Source organism: Hyla sarda, chromosome 3 (genome assembly GCF_029499605.1).
Source record: "Hyla sarda isolate aHylSar1 chromosome 3, aHylSar1.hap1, whole genome shotgun sequence".
NCBI lineage: Eukaryota > Metazoa > Chordata > Amphibia > Anura > Hylidae > Hyla > Hyla sarda.
This window is the reverse complement of record NC_079191.1, coordinates 412,066,295-412,085,761: the sequence shown is the minus strand read 5'-3', so window position 1 is coordinate 412,085,761 and position 19,467 is coordinate 412,066,295. Positions and strand designations below refer to the sequence as shown.

Below are 19,467 nucleotides of genomic sequence, written 5' to 3'. Positions count from 1 at the left end.
GAGATCATTGCAGTCTACTTCTATGATATTTACAACCACAAGTTCTACCTCTATGATATCTAAAGCCACATGGTCTACTTTTATGATATCTGCAGCCACATGGTCTATTTCTATGATATTTACGCTTTTGCTAGCCACCTTCTAATTAATGAAAAGTTTCAAAGGCAAAAATATTAGCCATGCACCACTCACTATGATCTGCATAATAGTTCAATGTCTGAACCTGTGATGTTTGGTTATGTACGTTTTCAAAGATCAAGTAATTCTGGTTCCCATCTGTACATCTGTAATAATGTGTTATGTTACCTCTTTAGGCGTTAATATTGGCATACCTGTATAAAGTATAGCGATTATCCTCAGGTATGGCCATAAAAAGATGTAGGTAGGAACTGTTACATGAGAGCTAAAAGAGATAAAATCATGTATGTATTGAATATATATATATATACTTCTTACTCTCCTAAAAGGTTGTAACCCACAATATCCACTTAGATATACCTGATAGGTCTCCGTTCGGGAGAAATGTGCTTTGTAGTTTTTATACAATCTCCTCAATTACTCTAGATAATGATGCCAGTGTGTAGTAGGATTTTATAAATAATATTGCCGGCATCTAGTGTCTGGAGATCACAGCGTTTCAACCAAGCTGTGTCCAACTAGTAAGTTGGATATAGTCCACTTCAACGCGTCGAAAGCTTTGTGGATCATACAAGCTACCGTAGTGACGTCACTACTCCCGCTACCAACAACGAGCAACTTACTGGCACCTACTGAACCAACAGCTGGAGGCCATAAGAAGCTGGACCACCACCCGGACAAACAAACCAGTGCAATAGGGAGCACCAGTACCATTTTTTTTTACGTATACATCTTAACTGGTGCATTTTATTTCCAACAGTAACAGCCTGTTCTATGGGATCTCCAGACACTAGACGCCGGCAATATTATTTATAAAATCTTACTACACACTGGCATCATTATCTATAATACTGAGATTGTATAAAAACTACAAAGCACATTGCTCCCGAACGGAGACCTATCAGGTATATCTAAGTGGATATTGTGGGTTACAACCTTTTAGGAGAGTAAGAAGTGTATATATATATATATATATATATATATATATATATATATATATTTATATATATATATGTATATATATATATATATATATATTCAATACATACCTGATTTTATCTCTTTTACCTCTCATGTAATAGTTCCTACCTGCATCTTTTTATGGCCATACCTGAGGATAATCGCTCTACTTTATACAGGTATGCCAATATAAACGCCTAAAGTGGTAACATAACACATTCATACTCAAGTCCCTCTCAGTGCTCACTATTATATATATTTTTTATTAGTTTTTAACACTCTGTACGCATATACAGGGAGACTTACATATAGTAAAGCAGCAGATAGGGCATCGTGTAAACATCCAGCGCTGGTGATATTATATATTTATACTTAGCACATCTGTAATAATATTCCTATATAGCTCCTTGGGACGGAGTGACAACTGGGGAAGGGAGGGGTGTGGATCTCTATTCTTTGCACTGCAGCTGGCTATTGTGAACATTGGACTCATATTGGTTTCAAGTGGTGACAGAGACGTTCATCGGGTGATAATAAAACCTAATCAGTCAGTTTGCCAGCAAGACGATACTCCCGCTCCCATATGGTCACCTTCTGTGAGTAGCAAATAACAAAATGCAATTAAATAGATTATCTTGAAAAAGCTTCCTGGGAGGAAAGTGTTAGTATACAGTATGTAGTAATGCAGCAAGTTGCTTCTATCCCCTCCATGAAGAACGTACCTCTGGGCTTAGAACGGCAGTGCTGTCGCTGGGAACATCTTCTTCATAACCTTTGTTCTGAAAGCTCTCTACTTCGTGCCCCATACTCCCCTCACTGGGGCACTTATTATAGGAGTATCTGGGACTATTGCTACAATGAGACAGTTCACATTTACTGTCCCCAATTTCCGAGGGAGTACAGGATAGGTGAGGAGATCCAGAGTCGTCTTGGTACGGCGGGGGCTGTAGCTCGTCCAACGGTGGCGTCCTCCTCATTCTTTGGATGCTGTTAGCTGTAAATAAGCAGATCCATTAGTTCTGTAATACTTAAAAAATTTTAGGCTTGATAAACCTAAAAAATCCTAAAACTATAAACCAGGTGGTCTCACGAAATGGACATGGCTTAAATGTCTCATCATTTGGGATTCAAGTCGTAAGTTGTTGGGACGTGTGAACTTCCCCTTCCCTGTAGGGTACAGAAGTATTTGTGTTACATATCAATAAACACCCAAATAACTCTATAAAGAGGGACACTACTAGCTGTCCATGAAACATTTCAGTGGTAACAGAAGGTTTGAAGACAACATCTAGGGATGCTTTACCATGTTGAATACCACCCAACTCAGAAAACAGAAATAACCAAGACACTACTCAATGGGATTTTTACGAACTTGAAAGAAGAACACGACTGGAGGACTTACAGTCACTGTTCTTTATTTTAGGAGGAGACACATATGTATTTGAAGAGCTCGCATGTACATAAATGCCACCCTAATAGGAGATAAGGAGAAATCTCAATAACCATAGCAACTAGCGGGAAGTCTGTCACTCAAAGTATGGCAGTCTGCTGGGAAGACCATACGAGAAGGAGAAGACTTGGACAGGCTGTCAATGGATAATGTCACTTCTACAGCAATTAAGAGAAAGTCATCGACAGGTACTCCAGACAGACGTGGACTGACAGCTCTCTGGTGCATATTTAGCTGAAAGCATTGACACCTACAGCACTGGGGGCTGCAGCTGTTTAGGATATTATTGAGCGATTCAATGACATCAGACAAATGGGTAGAAATAATAGGATTTAATTACGGCTCAGAGCTGAGGAAATAATGAGTCTACTTAGTTATACAATAGCCTTTTACAATGGTGAGATGGGTATAGGTGTGTACAAGGCATAGTTCAGATAATAGAGCAGTAAGAGGTTACAAGAATGGCCTGAATGTGATGACATTAATGGAACATCACCATGATATGTCTATGGCATCAAGTCAGTGGGGTCTGACCAATGGGACAATAAGATTATTAAATAAAGTGGTGGCGTGACTTCAAAGAAGTCCTTCAAACATATTTATTTAGACAGATTGAAATATAGAATGAAATAGATAGATAGATCGATAGATACGAGATATAGGTAGATAGAAAGAAAGATAGGCTGAAATATAGAAGAAGATAGATAAATATGAGATCGATATATAGATAGTTGATAGATAGGTAGATAGATATGAGATAGATAGATAGATACAGACAAAGAATGTTGCTAGATAGATAGATAGATAGATAGATATTAGATAGATAGATAGATAGATAGATAGATGCACACAGACTTCCTATAAGATATCCTTGATAAGCTAAAAATGATGCTTGGAATCAGAAGTGGCTAGTTCAGTGATTTCCTAAGACATACAAGATGTGTGATTGACACGGTTATTGTTTCACTAAGTAAACACAATGGCTGTGAGTCACCGGGATGAGCTCCATTATGCCTTCCCATGGAGCATAAACAGCACTCTCCGCGTAGGTAGCACACAGGTGAATGGGGCACCATTATCTCTTATAAACAACAGGAAGAGAAAATTTATAAGTGATAACCAAGGATGTTTGGGTTCCATAAACTGCAGAAAAATGAAATGTTTCAAAATCTCCACAAGATGCCATACATGGATAAAAATCTGACTGAGAAACCAGAATTCATTCTACAATACTGATAGCCAAGTGGACAAAGGTGGCCCCTTATGTGTATGATGTAAAGGTCAGGGGTTTCTATTATAAACCAAACTCTTCAGACAATCCTAAAATCTACTGTAATGATCTTTGCCATGTATGTAATACTGTATTACAGCCAACCTTTCTTTTTCTAAGGAGCATAGCTATTGAGGCCGCAGTATTACCCAGGTTCTGTTGTCCAATGCTCCATCTGAAACATAAGAAGACACCTCTAGAATACACTGATTGAAAAAAAAATTATGCACCAAGAAGGAATCGAATGAAACTTCTTAAGTGTAAATGTAACAGCATTTTGAAGGTGTATACTGCTGTGGGAGATGTGTGCAAAATACTCATTCGGAAACCCAGATCATGGATCTAAAGGAGCAATTGTCAAGATTGGGATCCATTGGCAACTTGAAGAGGAGTCTTCTGCTCAATGAGCAAGCAGTCTCTGGGACAGGGATGGGGGAGGATAGTGGCAGATGAGGGGGATGTTAGTTCAGAGTTAGCACAGCTGCAGTGAGACATGGCCTATGACCACCAGGGAGGTGTCTTCTCCAGTAAGAGTAGAAGAGCAGGGCAGACCAAACATGTGCTGGTAGGGGGGGGGTGGTATTATTAGGGGGTCAGAAAGGGCGATCTGTCTAGAAGAGCATTGTCTTCCTGGCGCTCGAGTTCGGTACATCATGGATCGGGTGGAAAGATTACTAAGAGGGGCTGAGGAAGACCCAGCAGTCATGGTGCACATTGGCATCAATAACACAAAAAAAGAAAAATAGCCAGCACAACTACCTAATACACAGGTGCACGCTGCTGTGGCAAATACAAAGTATACAAAAAAGAAGGGGGGGCACCGGGCAATCTATAAATTATCCCCTATCCTTTGGATAGGGGATAAGTTATGTTTCACTGCACTACTCCTTTATCAGCATGGCCAAATTAGCCTAGATGGGGAGAAATTCATCAAAATTACCCCCTGCTCCTCTCAGTCCAAGGATGTGCCCCCTCTTGACATCTGTCAACTGGGCAAAATGTCTTCAAGTGCATTGTAGAGGCATGTACAGCAGTTAACGATCTCTCACCCAGGGGTACACAGACCAAAAGTTTTTATGCATTCTTGCGACAAGACCCAGTGTCTAACACCTGTTCTCATTTACATATTTACATTTTGCAGAAATCCAACGTTTCCTTTTTTTTTCCAAATTGATTATCCTAATAGTCTGATCATGGCAGATAGTTGTTGGCACTCAGTACCTTGGGCATATCTCTTGCCAGCCCTTTCCCCAGCCATGCCCCTGACATAGTAATTTGGAATTCCTATTGGAGTTCCGTATAAATTTTGGTGAAAAAACATTTCATTCTACTTTTTAACATCTGGCACCAAACTTGTAAAATTTTCCATTTCCGAAAAGTGGGCATGATCCCCAAAGTTTTGCTACATGTATAAAACACATTCATGCATATGAGGGGGGGGGGGGGGGATCAATCACTATGAAAAAAAGAAACAAAGGGGGGGGGAAAGGGGAAAAATAGTAAATGAGGGCCAATGTGTCACCTGCGGTTTTACTGCTACTATGTCATCTTAGAATCTCCTAGACGCCGTGGAGCTTTCACCCAGCCAGGAGATACAGTATTCATTTCCTATTCACTGGTGTATTAAGAAGGGACCTGACAACCCCTATGGGCACCACAGAACAGTCTCCATAGCAATGTCACACTTTAGCCCGTAGGATGTATTAATAGTGCGGGTTATTAGCTTTTTACATAGACACCTCTGAATGAACATATTGAGCGCTACGTGTTTTGAAATAGCGCCAGTTACAGCTGTGCCCTCATGTCATAATGTTACATCGATGATCATGCCACCTTGTGAACGTTGCCAAAAGGCAGCGCATAAACATGTTAAGTGCTCCTTCACTTCTGTTATCATTTTTCTCAGACACATCATGACTTTCAATGAGGTGATAATTACAAAAAAAATCACCGTACTCTCACTGTACATTGCTGTGAAGCCTCACCAATAACTGCGTCTTATAGACAGGGTGCTGACCTTTAGGTAGGAGCGCGACCTATAGACAAACATTGCCTGTAATGTCATTCTAATCTGCAAGCAACATAAAGCAGACCGCCAAATTTCTGCCTTCTCAGACCACAGATGGGTACCCAGGAAAACTTTGGCCTCACAAGAAGACGTGCCATCCTTTTATGGTCTTAGAAGGTTACCAGCTGCATGCTCCATGTTAGAGAAAAGTTTTAGGGCACATAGAGATCACATGACCCATAAAAATCTACTGCAACGCATATAGATCACATGACCCAGGACATGTAAGCGCAATCATTCTAACCCACAAATTAACCTTAACATGCCATTTATACTGCAAGTAAACAATGAAGGTTCCATAGTATAGAAAACTGTAAACATTTTCATTACACAAATCACAAATAATATCTAATTGCTCAAATCAGAATAAACCTTTTAACCACTTGGTGAGAGCACTAATCCACCAAAAATGTGCAATCTTGTTTATGGTAGAGGCTCCATAGGTGAACTTGCGCCATTGGATAGTCTACTGCATCGTCCAGGATCAGAGATAGCTCAGGTACCAGCCCTTTTAATCCTTTGGTGCTGCAGTCATAAGCGACTGGTTAGACGGTTATGAAGGTCCCTTTGTTAGGCTTACAGGCATAATAAATTGCAAAGTAGAAGTATGGCAGCGTTTATATCACCGATCAAGGGTTAAAAGAAAGTGTCTTATGAACTAAACAATTAAAAAAAAAAAAAAATCTACATAGTGAAAGCTGTAAAAAAAGAAATTAAAGCCCAAATGTCATGGGATTTTATCCCCGTAACCTAATACCAGTATGTGAAAGGTGATTACAATTGTAATGCAACCATACCTTTGCTTTATAGCAGTTTCGATCATCCTAAAAATTGCTTTAGGGTACTTCACACGTACGCAGATTTGATGCGCAGGATTTGATGCACGGGATTTTCTGCTGCAGATTTTAATGTAAACTAAATGACTGAGCACAGCTTTTAATCTGCAGTTACAAATCCTGCGCATCGAATCTGCGCAGGATCCTGTATGTGTGAACGCACCCTTAATGTGGAATCAGCAACATTTGGATAGACGTGGCCAGGGGTTAGCAATGCCCCAAGACCGAGGACACAGGTCCTCAGTGCATGCGCCCACTACCTCTTCTATGTGGCACGGCAAGTTATCTGAGCAAGGCGGGTGGCACCGGGATCGAGCGAGAGCAAGCTTTACCTAAAAGACTTTGCCGCATGCATGTAGACCAGATGGAGGGTGCATGCGAGGACCTGTGTGTCAATCACACAGCAGTTCCAGCACTAACATAAAGGTAAAGAGTAGTAGAGAACATGTAGTACCACCCTGTACTATAGGGAGGCGCTACCAGACACCAATCAGTGCATGCACTTCAGTAATACAGGTGTTTTACCATTGAAATGCCCATTGTGATTGGTCAGATGTTCCAGTCATTGACACGTTTCACAGATCTAGACTGTCCATTGTATTGTATGTTGAGGTTTCAAGTTATAAAGGTCCAGAAAAGACCGAAAATATTGTAACCTGAGGCCATTGTAAGTTGAGGGATCACTGTAAATGTAATTTTTTCAATACATTATACCATAAAAAAAAGTCTTCCCACAACAAAACAAACATTGAAGATGCTGTAGCACTTACACAATTGCCACTGGCCCTTCAAATAGTTAATCGGTAAAGGTGTAGTCAAACCCCTGTCAGGATAATATTAATGGTCTGTCCTGGGAAAAGGCCATCAATTTTTTTAAAGAAACTTGTCACCCGATTTTAACCTATATAACTGGTGAAAACACATTATATAGGGTAAAATAAGGTTTCCCTCCAGGTCATGATGTCCACCTTTGCGTTTGATTATAGACATCCAAACCTGGTGAGAGACCTTATTTTACCGTATATACAGTGGGGATCAAAAGTTTGGGCACCCCAGGTAAAAATTTGTATTAATGTACATAAAGAAGCCAAGGAAAGATGGAAAAATCTCCTAAAGATATCAAATTACAGATTAGACATTCTTATAATATGTCAACAAAAGTTAGATTTTATTTCCATCATTTACACTTTCAAAATAACAGAAAACAAAAAATGGTATCTGCAAAAGTTTGGGCACCCTGCAGAATTTATAGCATGCACTGCCCCCTTTGCAAAGCTGAGACCTGCCAGTGTCATGGATTGTTCTCAATCATCATCTGGGAAGGCCAGGTGATGTCAATCTCAAAGGTTTTAAATGCCCAGACTCATCTGACCTTGTCCCAACAATCAGCATCATGGGTTCTTCTAAGCTGTTGTCTAGAAATCTGAAACTGAAAATAGTTGACGCTCACAAAGCTGGAGAAGGCTGTAAGAAGATAGCAAAACGTTTTCAGATGTCAATATCTTCTGTTCGGAATGTAATTAATAAATGGCAGTCATCAGGAACAGTGGAAGTTAAAGCAAGATCTGGAAGACCAAGAAAAATATCAGAAAGAACAGCTCGCAGGATTGTGAGAAAAACAATTCAAAACCCACGTTTGACTGCACAATCCCTCCAGAAAGATCTGGCAGACTTTGGAGTTGCGGTACACTATTCCACTATAAAGAGATACTTGTACAAATATGGTCTTCATGGAAGAGTCATCAGAAGAAAACCTCTTCTACGTCCTCACCACAAAAATCAGCATCTGAACTTTGCAAATTAACATATAGACAAGCCTGATGCATTTTGGAAACAAGTTCTGTGGACCGATGAGGTTAAAATTGAACTTGTTGGCCAGAATGAGCAAAGGTACGTTTGGAGAAGAAGGGGAACAGAATTTAATGAAAAGAACCTCTGTCCAACTGTTAAGCATTGGGGGGGGGGGGGGATCAATCATGCTTTGGGGTTGTATTGCAGCCAGTGGCACAGGGAACATCTCACAAGTAGAAGGAAAATGGAACCAATAAAATTTCAGCAAATTTTGAATGGTAACTTCATGCCATCTGTGAAAAAGCTGAAGTTAAAGAGAGGATGGCTTCTACAAATGGATAATGATCCTAAACACACCTCAAAACCACAGGGATTACATCAAGAGGCGTAAACTGAAGGTTTTGCCATGGCTTTCACAATCTCCTGACCTCAACATAATTGAAAATCTATGGATAGACCTTAAAAGAGCAGTGTGTGACAGACAGCCAGGAAATCTCAAAGAATTGGAAGACTTTTGTAAGGAACAATGGGCAAAGATACCTCAAACAAGAATTGAAAGACTCTTGGCTGGCTACAAAAATCATTTACAAGCTGTGATACTTGCCAAAGGGGGCAGTACAAGATATTAACTCTGCAGGGTGCCCAAACTTTTGCAGATGTAATTTTTTTGTTTTCTGTTATTTTGAAAGTGTAAATGATGGAAACAAAATCTTACTTTTGTTGACATATTATAAGAATGTCTAATCTGTACTTTGATGCCTTTTGGAGATTTTTCCATCTTTCCTTGGCTTCTTTATGCACATTAATACAAATTTTTACCTGGGGTGTCCAAACTTTTAATTCCCACTGTAATGTGTTATCACCAGTTATATAGGGTGAAATCTGGAGGCAGGGATAAAATGTCTGATCGCAGGGGTCCCGTCGCTGAACCCCGTGATCTCCCAGCTGCACCCAATGTTCATTTAGAATGTCGGGTGCAGCGCCGGAGGCTCCTGACGTCATGGCTGTGCCCCGCTCGTGACGTCACAGCCACGCCTCCTCAATGCAAGTCACACCCCCTCCCATAGACTTGCATTGCATGGCCGTCATGTCGCAAGCCTCCGACCCGCATCTCCAGTTATCATGGAGCGAAGTTCACCAGATGTCTGGGGTGCCACAGCCGAGATCGCAGGGGTCCCCAGTGGCGGGACCCCCGCGATCAGACATCTTATCCCCTATCCTTTGGATAGGGAATAAGATTTTTGGGGCGGAATACCCCTTTAAGGCTATATTACTCCTTTAAGGGGTTAAGCCTGTGTATGGGCAATGATAAATATGTAAAATTTTGTGATTTCTACAGATGCACTTAATGGGCTAACAAGGCGGTATTCACACATGTAACAGCGTACGCACTTAATGAGGAAACCTGTGAAGTCCTCAAGGTTCTCTCCATCGTAATTTCAGCGCTGAAGTGTTCTGATTGATGCCGCACCTGGCAAGGGTTTCATCTAAATACGAGATAATATTTCTCCGGACTTAAAATTTGCAGCAAAGATTTGACCAAATTTCTTATTTTTAGATTCTCCAAATTAATGAAGCAGAAAGTGTTAGCACTCGATACACCGGCGTATTTCCAATTACATTAATGTATACAGTGCACCTCATAATTGCAATTAATCAGCCACTTAGACAACATCAATGACTTCATGGATGATAAGAAACGCTGCACGTTAGAAATTAGGTAATACCCATGTAAGCAAGACCTGCCTGGAGCAAGCGGTAATGGCTATTCAGCTGAATAAGAGTTAATTATCTAACGACGATCGTTAACAGCCAATTAAAGCGGCAGAACAAAAAAAAAAAAAAACTGAAACGAAACAATGTTCTGCCCGGGATCCCTGAGAGATCTGAGGCCAAGTAATCAAAGAACAAGAGAATTACTCGAATTTACATAATGATTTATAGCTAATAAATACTAAAGACTCCCTATTGGGGGAAACTGTTACCCTCTAATAAGTCCGGTCATACATACAAATCCACAACTGCTATTGAGCGGAATAAAGTCCCAAATATTAGAGTTGCAACGTAGAAGTACGGTTTAAAAAGCCAAAAACTGGATATCTACAAGGGGCTTCTACCAGTGTATGGATGAATCATATTGTTGACCAGCACAAAATAACGCGTTTTAAATCTGAACCAGATTCTTTGTTAGGTAAGTGTATGGAAGACAAGATGCACTAACTTACCTGAAAAAGAATCTAGTTCAGATTTGAAACATGTTCGTTTGTGCTGGTTAAACGGACGCTATGGGGGAGATTTATCAAAATGTGTGCAGAGGAAAAGTTTACCAGTTGCCCATAGCAACCAATCGGATCGCTTGTTTCACTTTTCACAGGCCTCTTTAAAAACTGAAAGAAGCCATCTGATTGGTTGCTATGGGCAACTGGGCAACTTTTCCTCTACGCAGGTATACAGTGGTCCCTCCACATACGATGGTAATCCGTTCCAAATGGACCATCGTTTGTTGAAACCATCGTATGTTGAGGGATCCGTGCAATGTAAAGTATAGGACAGTGGTCTACAACCTGCGGACCTCCAGATGTTGGAAAACTACAACACCCAGCATGCCCGGACAGCCAACGGCTGTCCGGGCATGCTGCGAGTTGTAGTTTTGCAACATCTGGAGGTCTGCAGGTTGAAGACCACTGGTATTGGAGGTTGTACTCACCTGTCCCCGCTGCTCCAGACTGTCACCGCTCGTCACCGCTGCCCGGGATGTCGCCTTCCATTGCTGTCGCTGCGTCCCCGGGGTGTCCCCGACGCTCCAGCAAGGCCTCTGCTTCCCCAGCATCCTCGTTTGATGACGGCGATGGAGAGCGCCGACGATGCAGGGGATCCCGAAGAGGATGCACTGGAGCCCCGAGGACAGGTAAGTGATCGTCGGCGGACCACACGGGGCACCGTAAACGGCTATCCGGGGGCAGCTGAAGCAGTCTGCGCTGCCGGATAGCCGTTTATGCGATGGCCCCGACATACAAAAGCATCGTATGTTGATGCTGCCTTCAACATGCAATGGCCTCTGAGAGGCCATCGTCTGTTGAAATGATCGTATGTCGGGGCCATCGTAGGTCGGGGGGGTCACTGTATGTATATATATATCTTTTTTATGGAAATCATAGCTTATAAAAAAAAGATCACTTGGTTCCCCATACCATCCAGAGCATAATCCTGTCCGGCTGCAGCATCATCTTTGTCCCAGCTGAAGCACAGACTGGGACAAAGTCCAGGAAGAGAGGGCAGGACTAGCACTCCTCTGTGCTCACTCCTGTCTCCTGTCAGACTAGAGCATGAAAACAGAGAGAAGGCGGTAACAGAGCAGTGTGAAGTGATTGGATAAAGAGACCCAGCCCAGCATGTGGAAATACCCTATAGTGTTGTTTTGTGGTAGAAAAAAAAAAAAAAAAACACTTCTGCTGGATAACCCCTTTAATCACGGGTCCTCTAATGATAATGAGAAAATTGGTTGTGTTCCAGTCTACACAGAAAAGCTGACAAGCAAAGTGAAAATGATGATTGTGTGTATGTGGTCAGTGTGAAAGTCTTTTTATATGGATAGTCACGTAAAAATGTAAATAAACCCAAAGACAACATTTAAAAATTATATATTTTTTTTTATATAACATCCAACAAAAGGGGCAAGAGTTTTACAAAACCCCACATGGGTCATAGCAAAATAGGCTGGGTGACTATAGTGGGTGTTTTGGAAATGTTTTCCTGCCTTCCACAGGATGGGGCTTAAAAGGCCCAATTTTTTTGCATTAAAGGTTAGCAAGTATGCATAACTTGCTTTTTGGCACTACAATACCCAGCATGCTCTGACATCCACAGTAAACAGTGATCCTATGGCTATGATTACACATTTGTGGAAATTCCCCCATGTGCTGAACGAAATTGCGGGATTTCAGAATTGCGCCGGAATTTCTGTGTTTGCAGAATACTGCCGAAATTCAAGACCTATTGACTTCAATGGGATTCTGCCACGGAATTCCACTAAATATAAGACTGGTCTTATATTTTTGCCGAATGCGGAAAGCAGAATTTCTCGTGGCGGAATGCCTGCTACGGAAACGCCGCTGACGGAATGGGACTGCGGAATCCCATAGGAATCAATGGGCAGTACATTTCGGCAGAATTTCCAGTGGAATTCTTCCGCAGAATTCCGCATGGAAATTCTGCCATGTAAACATGGCCTAAGCATCCAAAATCTGTTTTGACAGAAACACCGGTAAATGGAATCTAGATTAATACAGGAAATATAGAATTGTCTTCGGTGTTACATTTCCTAATTTAAACCTGTTGTGTTCCCTCCATAAATTGATGCGAATGTAGAGCGGAACGTATTCATAACAATGGGGAACAACAAAGGGGCGAATAACATTGATTTGCTGGTACATTAAGGTGTTATAGTAGTCTCCTTAAATGATTAAGATGCGGCAGTAAAAAAGTACGAGCATTTCTCAGACGCCTTCCGTGTAATTCAGGTGAAATGTCAGATTAATTATTGCGGGCGGTATTTTACCTTGCAATTAATACCGCTGCCAGATGGGTGAATAAAACAGCGACGAGACGACAATGAAGAGTTTGCTCCGTTACCACAAACTTTATTTTATTGTTTGTTTTCAAAGACAAATACAATTTTTATTTGTACTATTTTATATTAATCCGATTGGGGGGAAAAACATTTCCCAGTGATCTGTGTATCACATAGAGCAGTGTATCTCAACCTGTGGCTCTCCAGCAGTTGCAAAACTACAACTCCCATCATGCCCGGACATCCGAAGGCTGGGAAAAACTGACATAGGGATTTAGTGCTATGTTTTTTTTTTTTTTGGCTTTTTGTATTGTGCACTTATTTTATTAAGTTCAATTAAAGGGGTTATCCAGGCATCGAAAAACAGAGCCTTTTTCTTTCAAAAACAGCTCCCTGTCTGTCTCCAGGCTGGGTGTGGTTATGCAGCTCAGTTCCATTTAAGTGAATGGAGCCACGTTGTAATACCACACCCAACCTGGAGACAGACAGGGAGCTGTTTTTGAAAGAATAAAGCTGTGTTTTTTGATTTCTGGATAACCCCTTTAAGGGACCGTTTGGGGGAGATTTATCAAAACCTGTGCAAAGGAAAAGTTGCTGAGATGCCCATAGCAACCAATCAGATCGCTTTGCACAGAAGAAATCTGATTCTCCTTTGCACAGGTTTTGATCAATCTTCCCCAATATATCTACAAATGAATCATACAAGTAAACAGGATGTTCCGCATGTTCCTCCTGAAACTGTCTTGTAGAAATCAACGGGGTCCGTCAGCTTATTGTTACATTTTCATTTTAAGGAAAAACTGAGGGGTGGGCTTAAAGGGGTACTCTGTGATTTAACTTTTTTTTGTTTTAAACCCCGACATTTTAGAATGCCGACATTTAAAAAAAGAAAAAGGAAAAAAAAACTGAACTTACTTTCTGCCACTCCCTTGATTCCTCCCATATCTCCGCCGCATCCTCCTCCGCAGCTAATCGCCGGCCGAAGCAATATTCCCCCTGAGCCAAGCTCAATACATCACATAGCCGGTCAGTCTATCATTGGAGGCATGATATTCCCTGAGCTGCAGTCTGACACGTCAACCAGAAGAAGTGGAACAGAGTTGTAGCGGAGAATAGGCAGCAAAACCGGAAGCTCCAGGAGAGTGGCAGGAGGTAAGTCCAGGTTTCTTTGCTTAAATGCCAGCATTCTGGGCAGGGTTTTAAAAAATTTGATTCTACTGTGCTGGATCTTATGTTGGAAACAGGTGCTATGGAGACAAGGGCACTCGGGTGCCGAAAAATCAAAGTTATTGTCAGTGAGTTCAGTAAAAGACTGGAAAAAAGACTTCCAGTCAGAGATGGTCATCAATCAAATTGGACCCTTTACTAATTTGTCGGTATATATTTTTTGAGAATATGGAGAATGGAAAATAAAAACAAACTCTATGTAGATTTTGCACATAAAATAGAAAAAGAATAGCGATGGAGCACTCATCCAAAAATTCCTTCTTGATGTCTTTACTCCAGTATACTGCAATACATGTAACAAACACGAGACAGGTGCAGGGGAGCGGGTCACAGACGTGAGGCGGGGGGAAAACACAGGTGGAGCGTGACAATTTAACGCTATCAGCGCTTCATCCGGCCCAGAGTCACTATTCTTTTTCTATTTTATGTGCAATATCTACTAGCACTTTATGTAGAGAACCACCCATATCCTTTTATCAGGACTAGTTGCTAATATTGCTGTGTACATATTAACACACCATGGTTTAGCAGTGTCGGTGCCAATTGACCTTTGTGATGGACATATACGAAACATGTATATGTTGCCCCCGGTTGCAATGGAACTAAATAACTAAATACCCCAGCACTACTACAGTACTAACCACTGGTAACAGTACTAACCACTGGTAACAGTTCTAACCACTGAGCCCTACTAGTGGCTGAAAGATGCCCAATGCTTTCAATAAGCCTCAGGTAATGCTTAACTCCACCATAGCGAATGCATTTTTATTTTTATTTTGCTTATTATTTTTTGTTTTGCTCTTTATCTCCTCACATCCTAAGATCTGTAAAAGCTTAATTTTTTCCAAAGTTGTATAAAGACATATTGCAGGACAAGTTGTACTTTTTAATTATATAAATTTTAACATATAATGTAACCCCCCAATTTTTTTTTCAATTATTATTTACCTAATTTATACAGTTATTGTTTTCTTTTACTACTCACCAGTGATCACGGCATTTATCGAGTTAAATGACCACCATTGCAGTCATCTTCAATGCCAGCTAAAGATAGCAGGTATTGGCTGTAAATAGCTGCTGGCATCCTCCAGGTATGGCGGAAGCATAGCCCCTAAGCCCACTCCATACATATGGAGTGCCTACCAATGCACTTGTGGTTGCGGTACATTATGTTATCTTTTTTTTTGTCGGGTTTTGCGCCCAAATTCCAAAAAAACAAAACCCTCCATTTTACATGAAAAACCCGAAAAGGGTGCATGGCCATGGGAGAAAGTGGGCGTGGTCCCGAGGAAAGGGCCTGTCCCCGACAGTTTTGAAAAATCCCAACATATTTACTAAGGTTTCCACAGAAAATGTGGTGGATTTGAGCTGAGGAAAACCCTACAGATCAGAGCTTGTGTAAAAAAAAAAAAGCAAATCGTAGGAAAAACTGCAAAATGTGGGGAACCTTAGTAAATAACTTGGGAAAACACCTGTCGGAAATCAAAACCCACAAAGAGAACTACATTCCACTCTTAGTAAATAAACCCCAATGTGTATCGCATTGTGGTTCTAAGAAGCACAACAGGCCAGCAGCTGAGCAAGCAGCGATGCATACTGTACTGTATGCATCACCGCTCAAAACACCAGTGTGTGGCAGACTATGCCAATACATTGAAGTTCTATTCCAATTGCATACTATGCTGGTAACAAAGTTGACAGTCACTATGGGGGCGATTTATCAAAACCTGTCCAGAGGAAAAGTTGCTGAGTTGCCCATAGCAACCAATCAGATTGTTTCTTTAATTTTTGAAAAGGCCTCTGAAAAATGAAAGAAGTGATTTGATTGGTTGCTATGGGAAACTCTGGACAGGTTCTGATAAATCTCCCCCTATATCTCTACCTCCCCTTCTGATATACAACAAATCTATAGGTCATATGTCCGGAAGGGGTTTAAAGGCAGTTCTTTTGTATAAAACTCTTATGCAGTTCTATGTGTTTCTACAGTAACTGACTACATACAAGACCTGTGTAGTCAGACCCTGCAGTCATACTTCCTTTGTCCATTACTTTTATCTACACTTGGCACTTTGGCAAGACATAGGAGGCAACTAGAAGACAATATGAATGCAGGATCGATATACAAAGAGTTTGTATTGGAGCTGTAGGCATAAAACAGTAGGATATGCAGCAAAGATATGGAATGACCCGGCACGAGCAGGACTAAGGCTATGATTTCAGTAGTATGGAGCTGTGGTGGAGTGCATGTGTAACCCTGTATGAGTGCCAATATAGGTGGTGCAAAGTCCGTGTATAGACCAATAGATACGAAATCAAAGAAGTAAGACTGCACTCACCAATGGTAATGGAGCTTTATTGCAGCATACCGGGTACACAAACAGGTGGATAGAGGGAGGCGGGTGACGTAAACCAGGACAGGCTGTTTCATGCTGTTTCCGGTGCTTCTTCAAGCTGGTGTACCAGCTTGAAGGAGCGCCGTTTCCGGCGTGAAACAGCCTGTCCTGTGTACGTCCCCTGCCTCCCTCTATCCACCTGTTTGTGTACCAGGTATGCTGCAATAAATAGCCATTGGTGAGTGCAGTCTTACTTCTTTGATTTCATAAAACAGTAGGACATTTCTAATGTACTGTAGACTATTTGCAAAGTTTTTTTTTACATGCAATTTACATGCATTGAAGAAATAAAAAAATATTTCCCTTTTTCCTATGTTGAAGCCTTCAGCGAGTCGTTCTCCGGTCGATAACATCTAATCACTAGGAGTTCCAGCAGTCTGACCCCTTGCAATAAACTTATCACAGGGCAACCTGTCCACGCCAAAGAGGTTGTCAAAGCGATACAACCCCTGTAATGACCCAATCATTTACGCTAAATGACACTACTGACATAATGAACTACTCCGAACGTGTCTTATATTGCCAGGCGGAGAACTAAACCATTTAGAAAACATGGATAATCTGGTGACATTTACATAGATAGCCTATAAATAAGACATTAATGATCTTTCCTCAGTAACAACCACAAATATGTAACTGTGTAAATCTCGAGCGCGGTTTAGCACAACGACAGATAGAAACTCTATTTTTATACCTTGACACTTGTATGGAATACTTAAAATTCAGGGCATGTTTACATTACTATCTAGCAGGCTAATGGAACTACGCACCAGACACTCATGCATAATTCAAATTACTATCCCCGGGCTTCTAAAGCCGAGTTAAATCTGCCTTCAAATTAGCTGAGGTGTGACTTCTTGTTGTAGAGAATGTAGCGGTGACAAGAGAGCACTGTTTGTATAAAAGAATCTTCGGCACAAAATTGATATTTATAGGATTGTCATTATTTCAGTGAAATGAAAAGTAACAAAGATTGGGGAGTTCATCATACTGAGAGGTTCTTTAAAGGGGTACTCCTCTGCTTAGCGTTTGGGACTAACTGTTCCGAACGCTGGAGCCGGAGCCAGGAGCTTATGACGTCATAGCCCCGCCCCCTCATGATCTCACACCGCGCCCCCGCAATGCAAGTCTATGGGAGGGGGCGTGACGGCTGTCACGCCCCCTCCCATAGACTTGCATTGAGGGGACAGACTTGCATTGAGGGGAACGGGGTGTGACGTCATGAGGGGGCTGGGCTATGACGTCATGAGCTCCCGGCACTGACTCCAGCGTTCGGAACAATTTGTTCCATATGCTGAGCAGCGGAGTACCCCTTTAATGTCCAAGATCTCGGACTCCCACCAAAACTCTGTTATTATGGGGTCCTAGCCATCATCCAGTGGCACCAAGTTGACTCTAAAAGGCCAAACATAGACTATGAGTTAACTGTATTGGTCACGATCTAATACTTTTTCTCTTTAAAGTGCACAGTCATTATAAAAACTTTAAAAACATGTCAAAAGATTTTATTGGTCGGGATCTGAGTTTTTAGATCATGACCGATCAGTAAAACAAGGGGGGAAGAGACCCATACTACCACATGCTTTTCTCCCCACTCTGTGTCTACTTGAGCCGGAAGGTCCCATAGACTAACATTATGAGTCAGTCCTGGTCATGTGACACTGAGTCGGGAAAGAATGCGCTTAATGTGCACTTCTACCTGCTCTTTCTACTGATCGGTCAGGGTCTGACACCCCCAAAACTTCTGATATGTCTCTACGGCATATTAGATGTTTTTCTATAATGGCAGGTAAAGTTAAAAGCATAAGTAGAGACGCATCAAGAGTTTTGATCGGAATCTGGATGTTCGGGCCCTCACTGATCACTAGAATAAAATATATGCTGGGAGAAGCACTCGCTGGATTGCTTCTCTTCCTGACAAGCTTCATAGACTTACTATAGGATCTGTCTCCTGCAGCAGCTCATTCTAGCGATCGGTGGGGGTCTTGACACCAAGACTCTTTGCGACATGTGATGAATTTTGTTAAATGACAAGAATACTTTAAAGGGCAGGCGCAGCATCCTAACCGACTCTTATTACTGGTCAAGTGCATATAAAATGAAAAATTAAAAAACTTTCCAGTTTTATGCCTACAGCTCCTATGGTGAGCTATGTGTTTCCCTGGTAACAGACTACAAACAAACCTAGTGTAGTAAGATCCTGAAGGCATACTCCCTCACCATTTCTTAGAATCTACCAAATGTATGTTATTAAAAAAAAGAGGACAGATGGAAGGGAATATGCCTGAAGCATAAGACTACACTGGGATTTTGGTAGACTCTTACTATGGAGTTATATAGGTCTGCATCGTGGCTGTAAGCATGAAACAGAAACCCAAGAGACTTCATTAAAAATCTCTATTTCAAGATGGATTGGAATGCTCAACAAAAGGGTGCAAGTTAGACTTCAGGATGTGTTCCCTAGGAAAATATACAAATTTATTGAAACCTCTTGAGAAGGCCAGACCTTATCCAGACCAGATTTTCAGTTCCACCATACATGTATGTATACTGGCCCTCTTCTTTGAGAAGACACCGCCTCCTTAGAAGACTACCTTGCAATTCAATTTTGGGTGGTAGCTCTCTTGTAGATGAAGGAACACTACATCAATAGTGAGACACTGACTTACACTGGATCCTAAAATCATTTTTTCATTTAGATGGCCAAGTTTTTAATACACTGTTAATTTTTCCATTCAGGTTCTTCCTCTATTGACCAGAATGA

At 41.3% G+C, this 19,467-nt stretch overlaps 1 protein-coding gene across 3 annotated transcripts in view; it reads right to left on the bottom strand.

Annotated features, from left to right (window-relative positions):
* SYT14 (synaptotagmin 14) overlaps window positions 1-19,467 on the bottom strand; it is a 180,257-nt gene that overhangs the window by 68,342 nt on the left and 92,448 nt on the right. For all 3 annotated transcript variants that reach the window (XM_056568204.1, XM_056568202.1, XM_056568203.1), the window contains one exon: window positions 1,821-2,092. In XM_056568204.1, coding sequence (XP_056424179.1) covers window positions 1,821-2,092 — 272 coding nt within the window. The remainder of the gene's footprint in view (window positions 1-1,820; window positions 2,093-19,467) is intronic.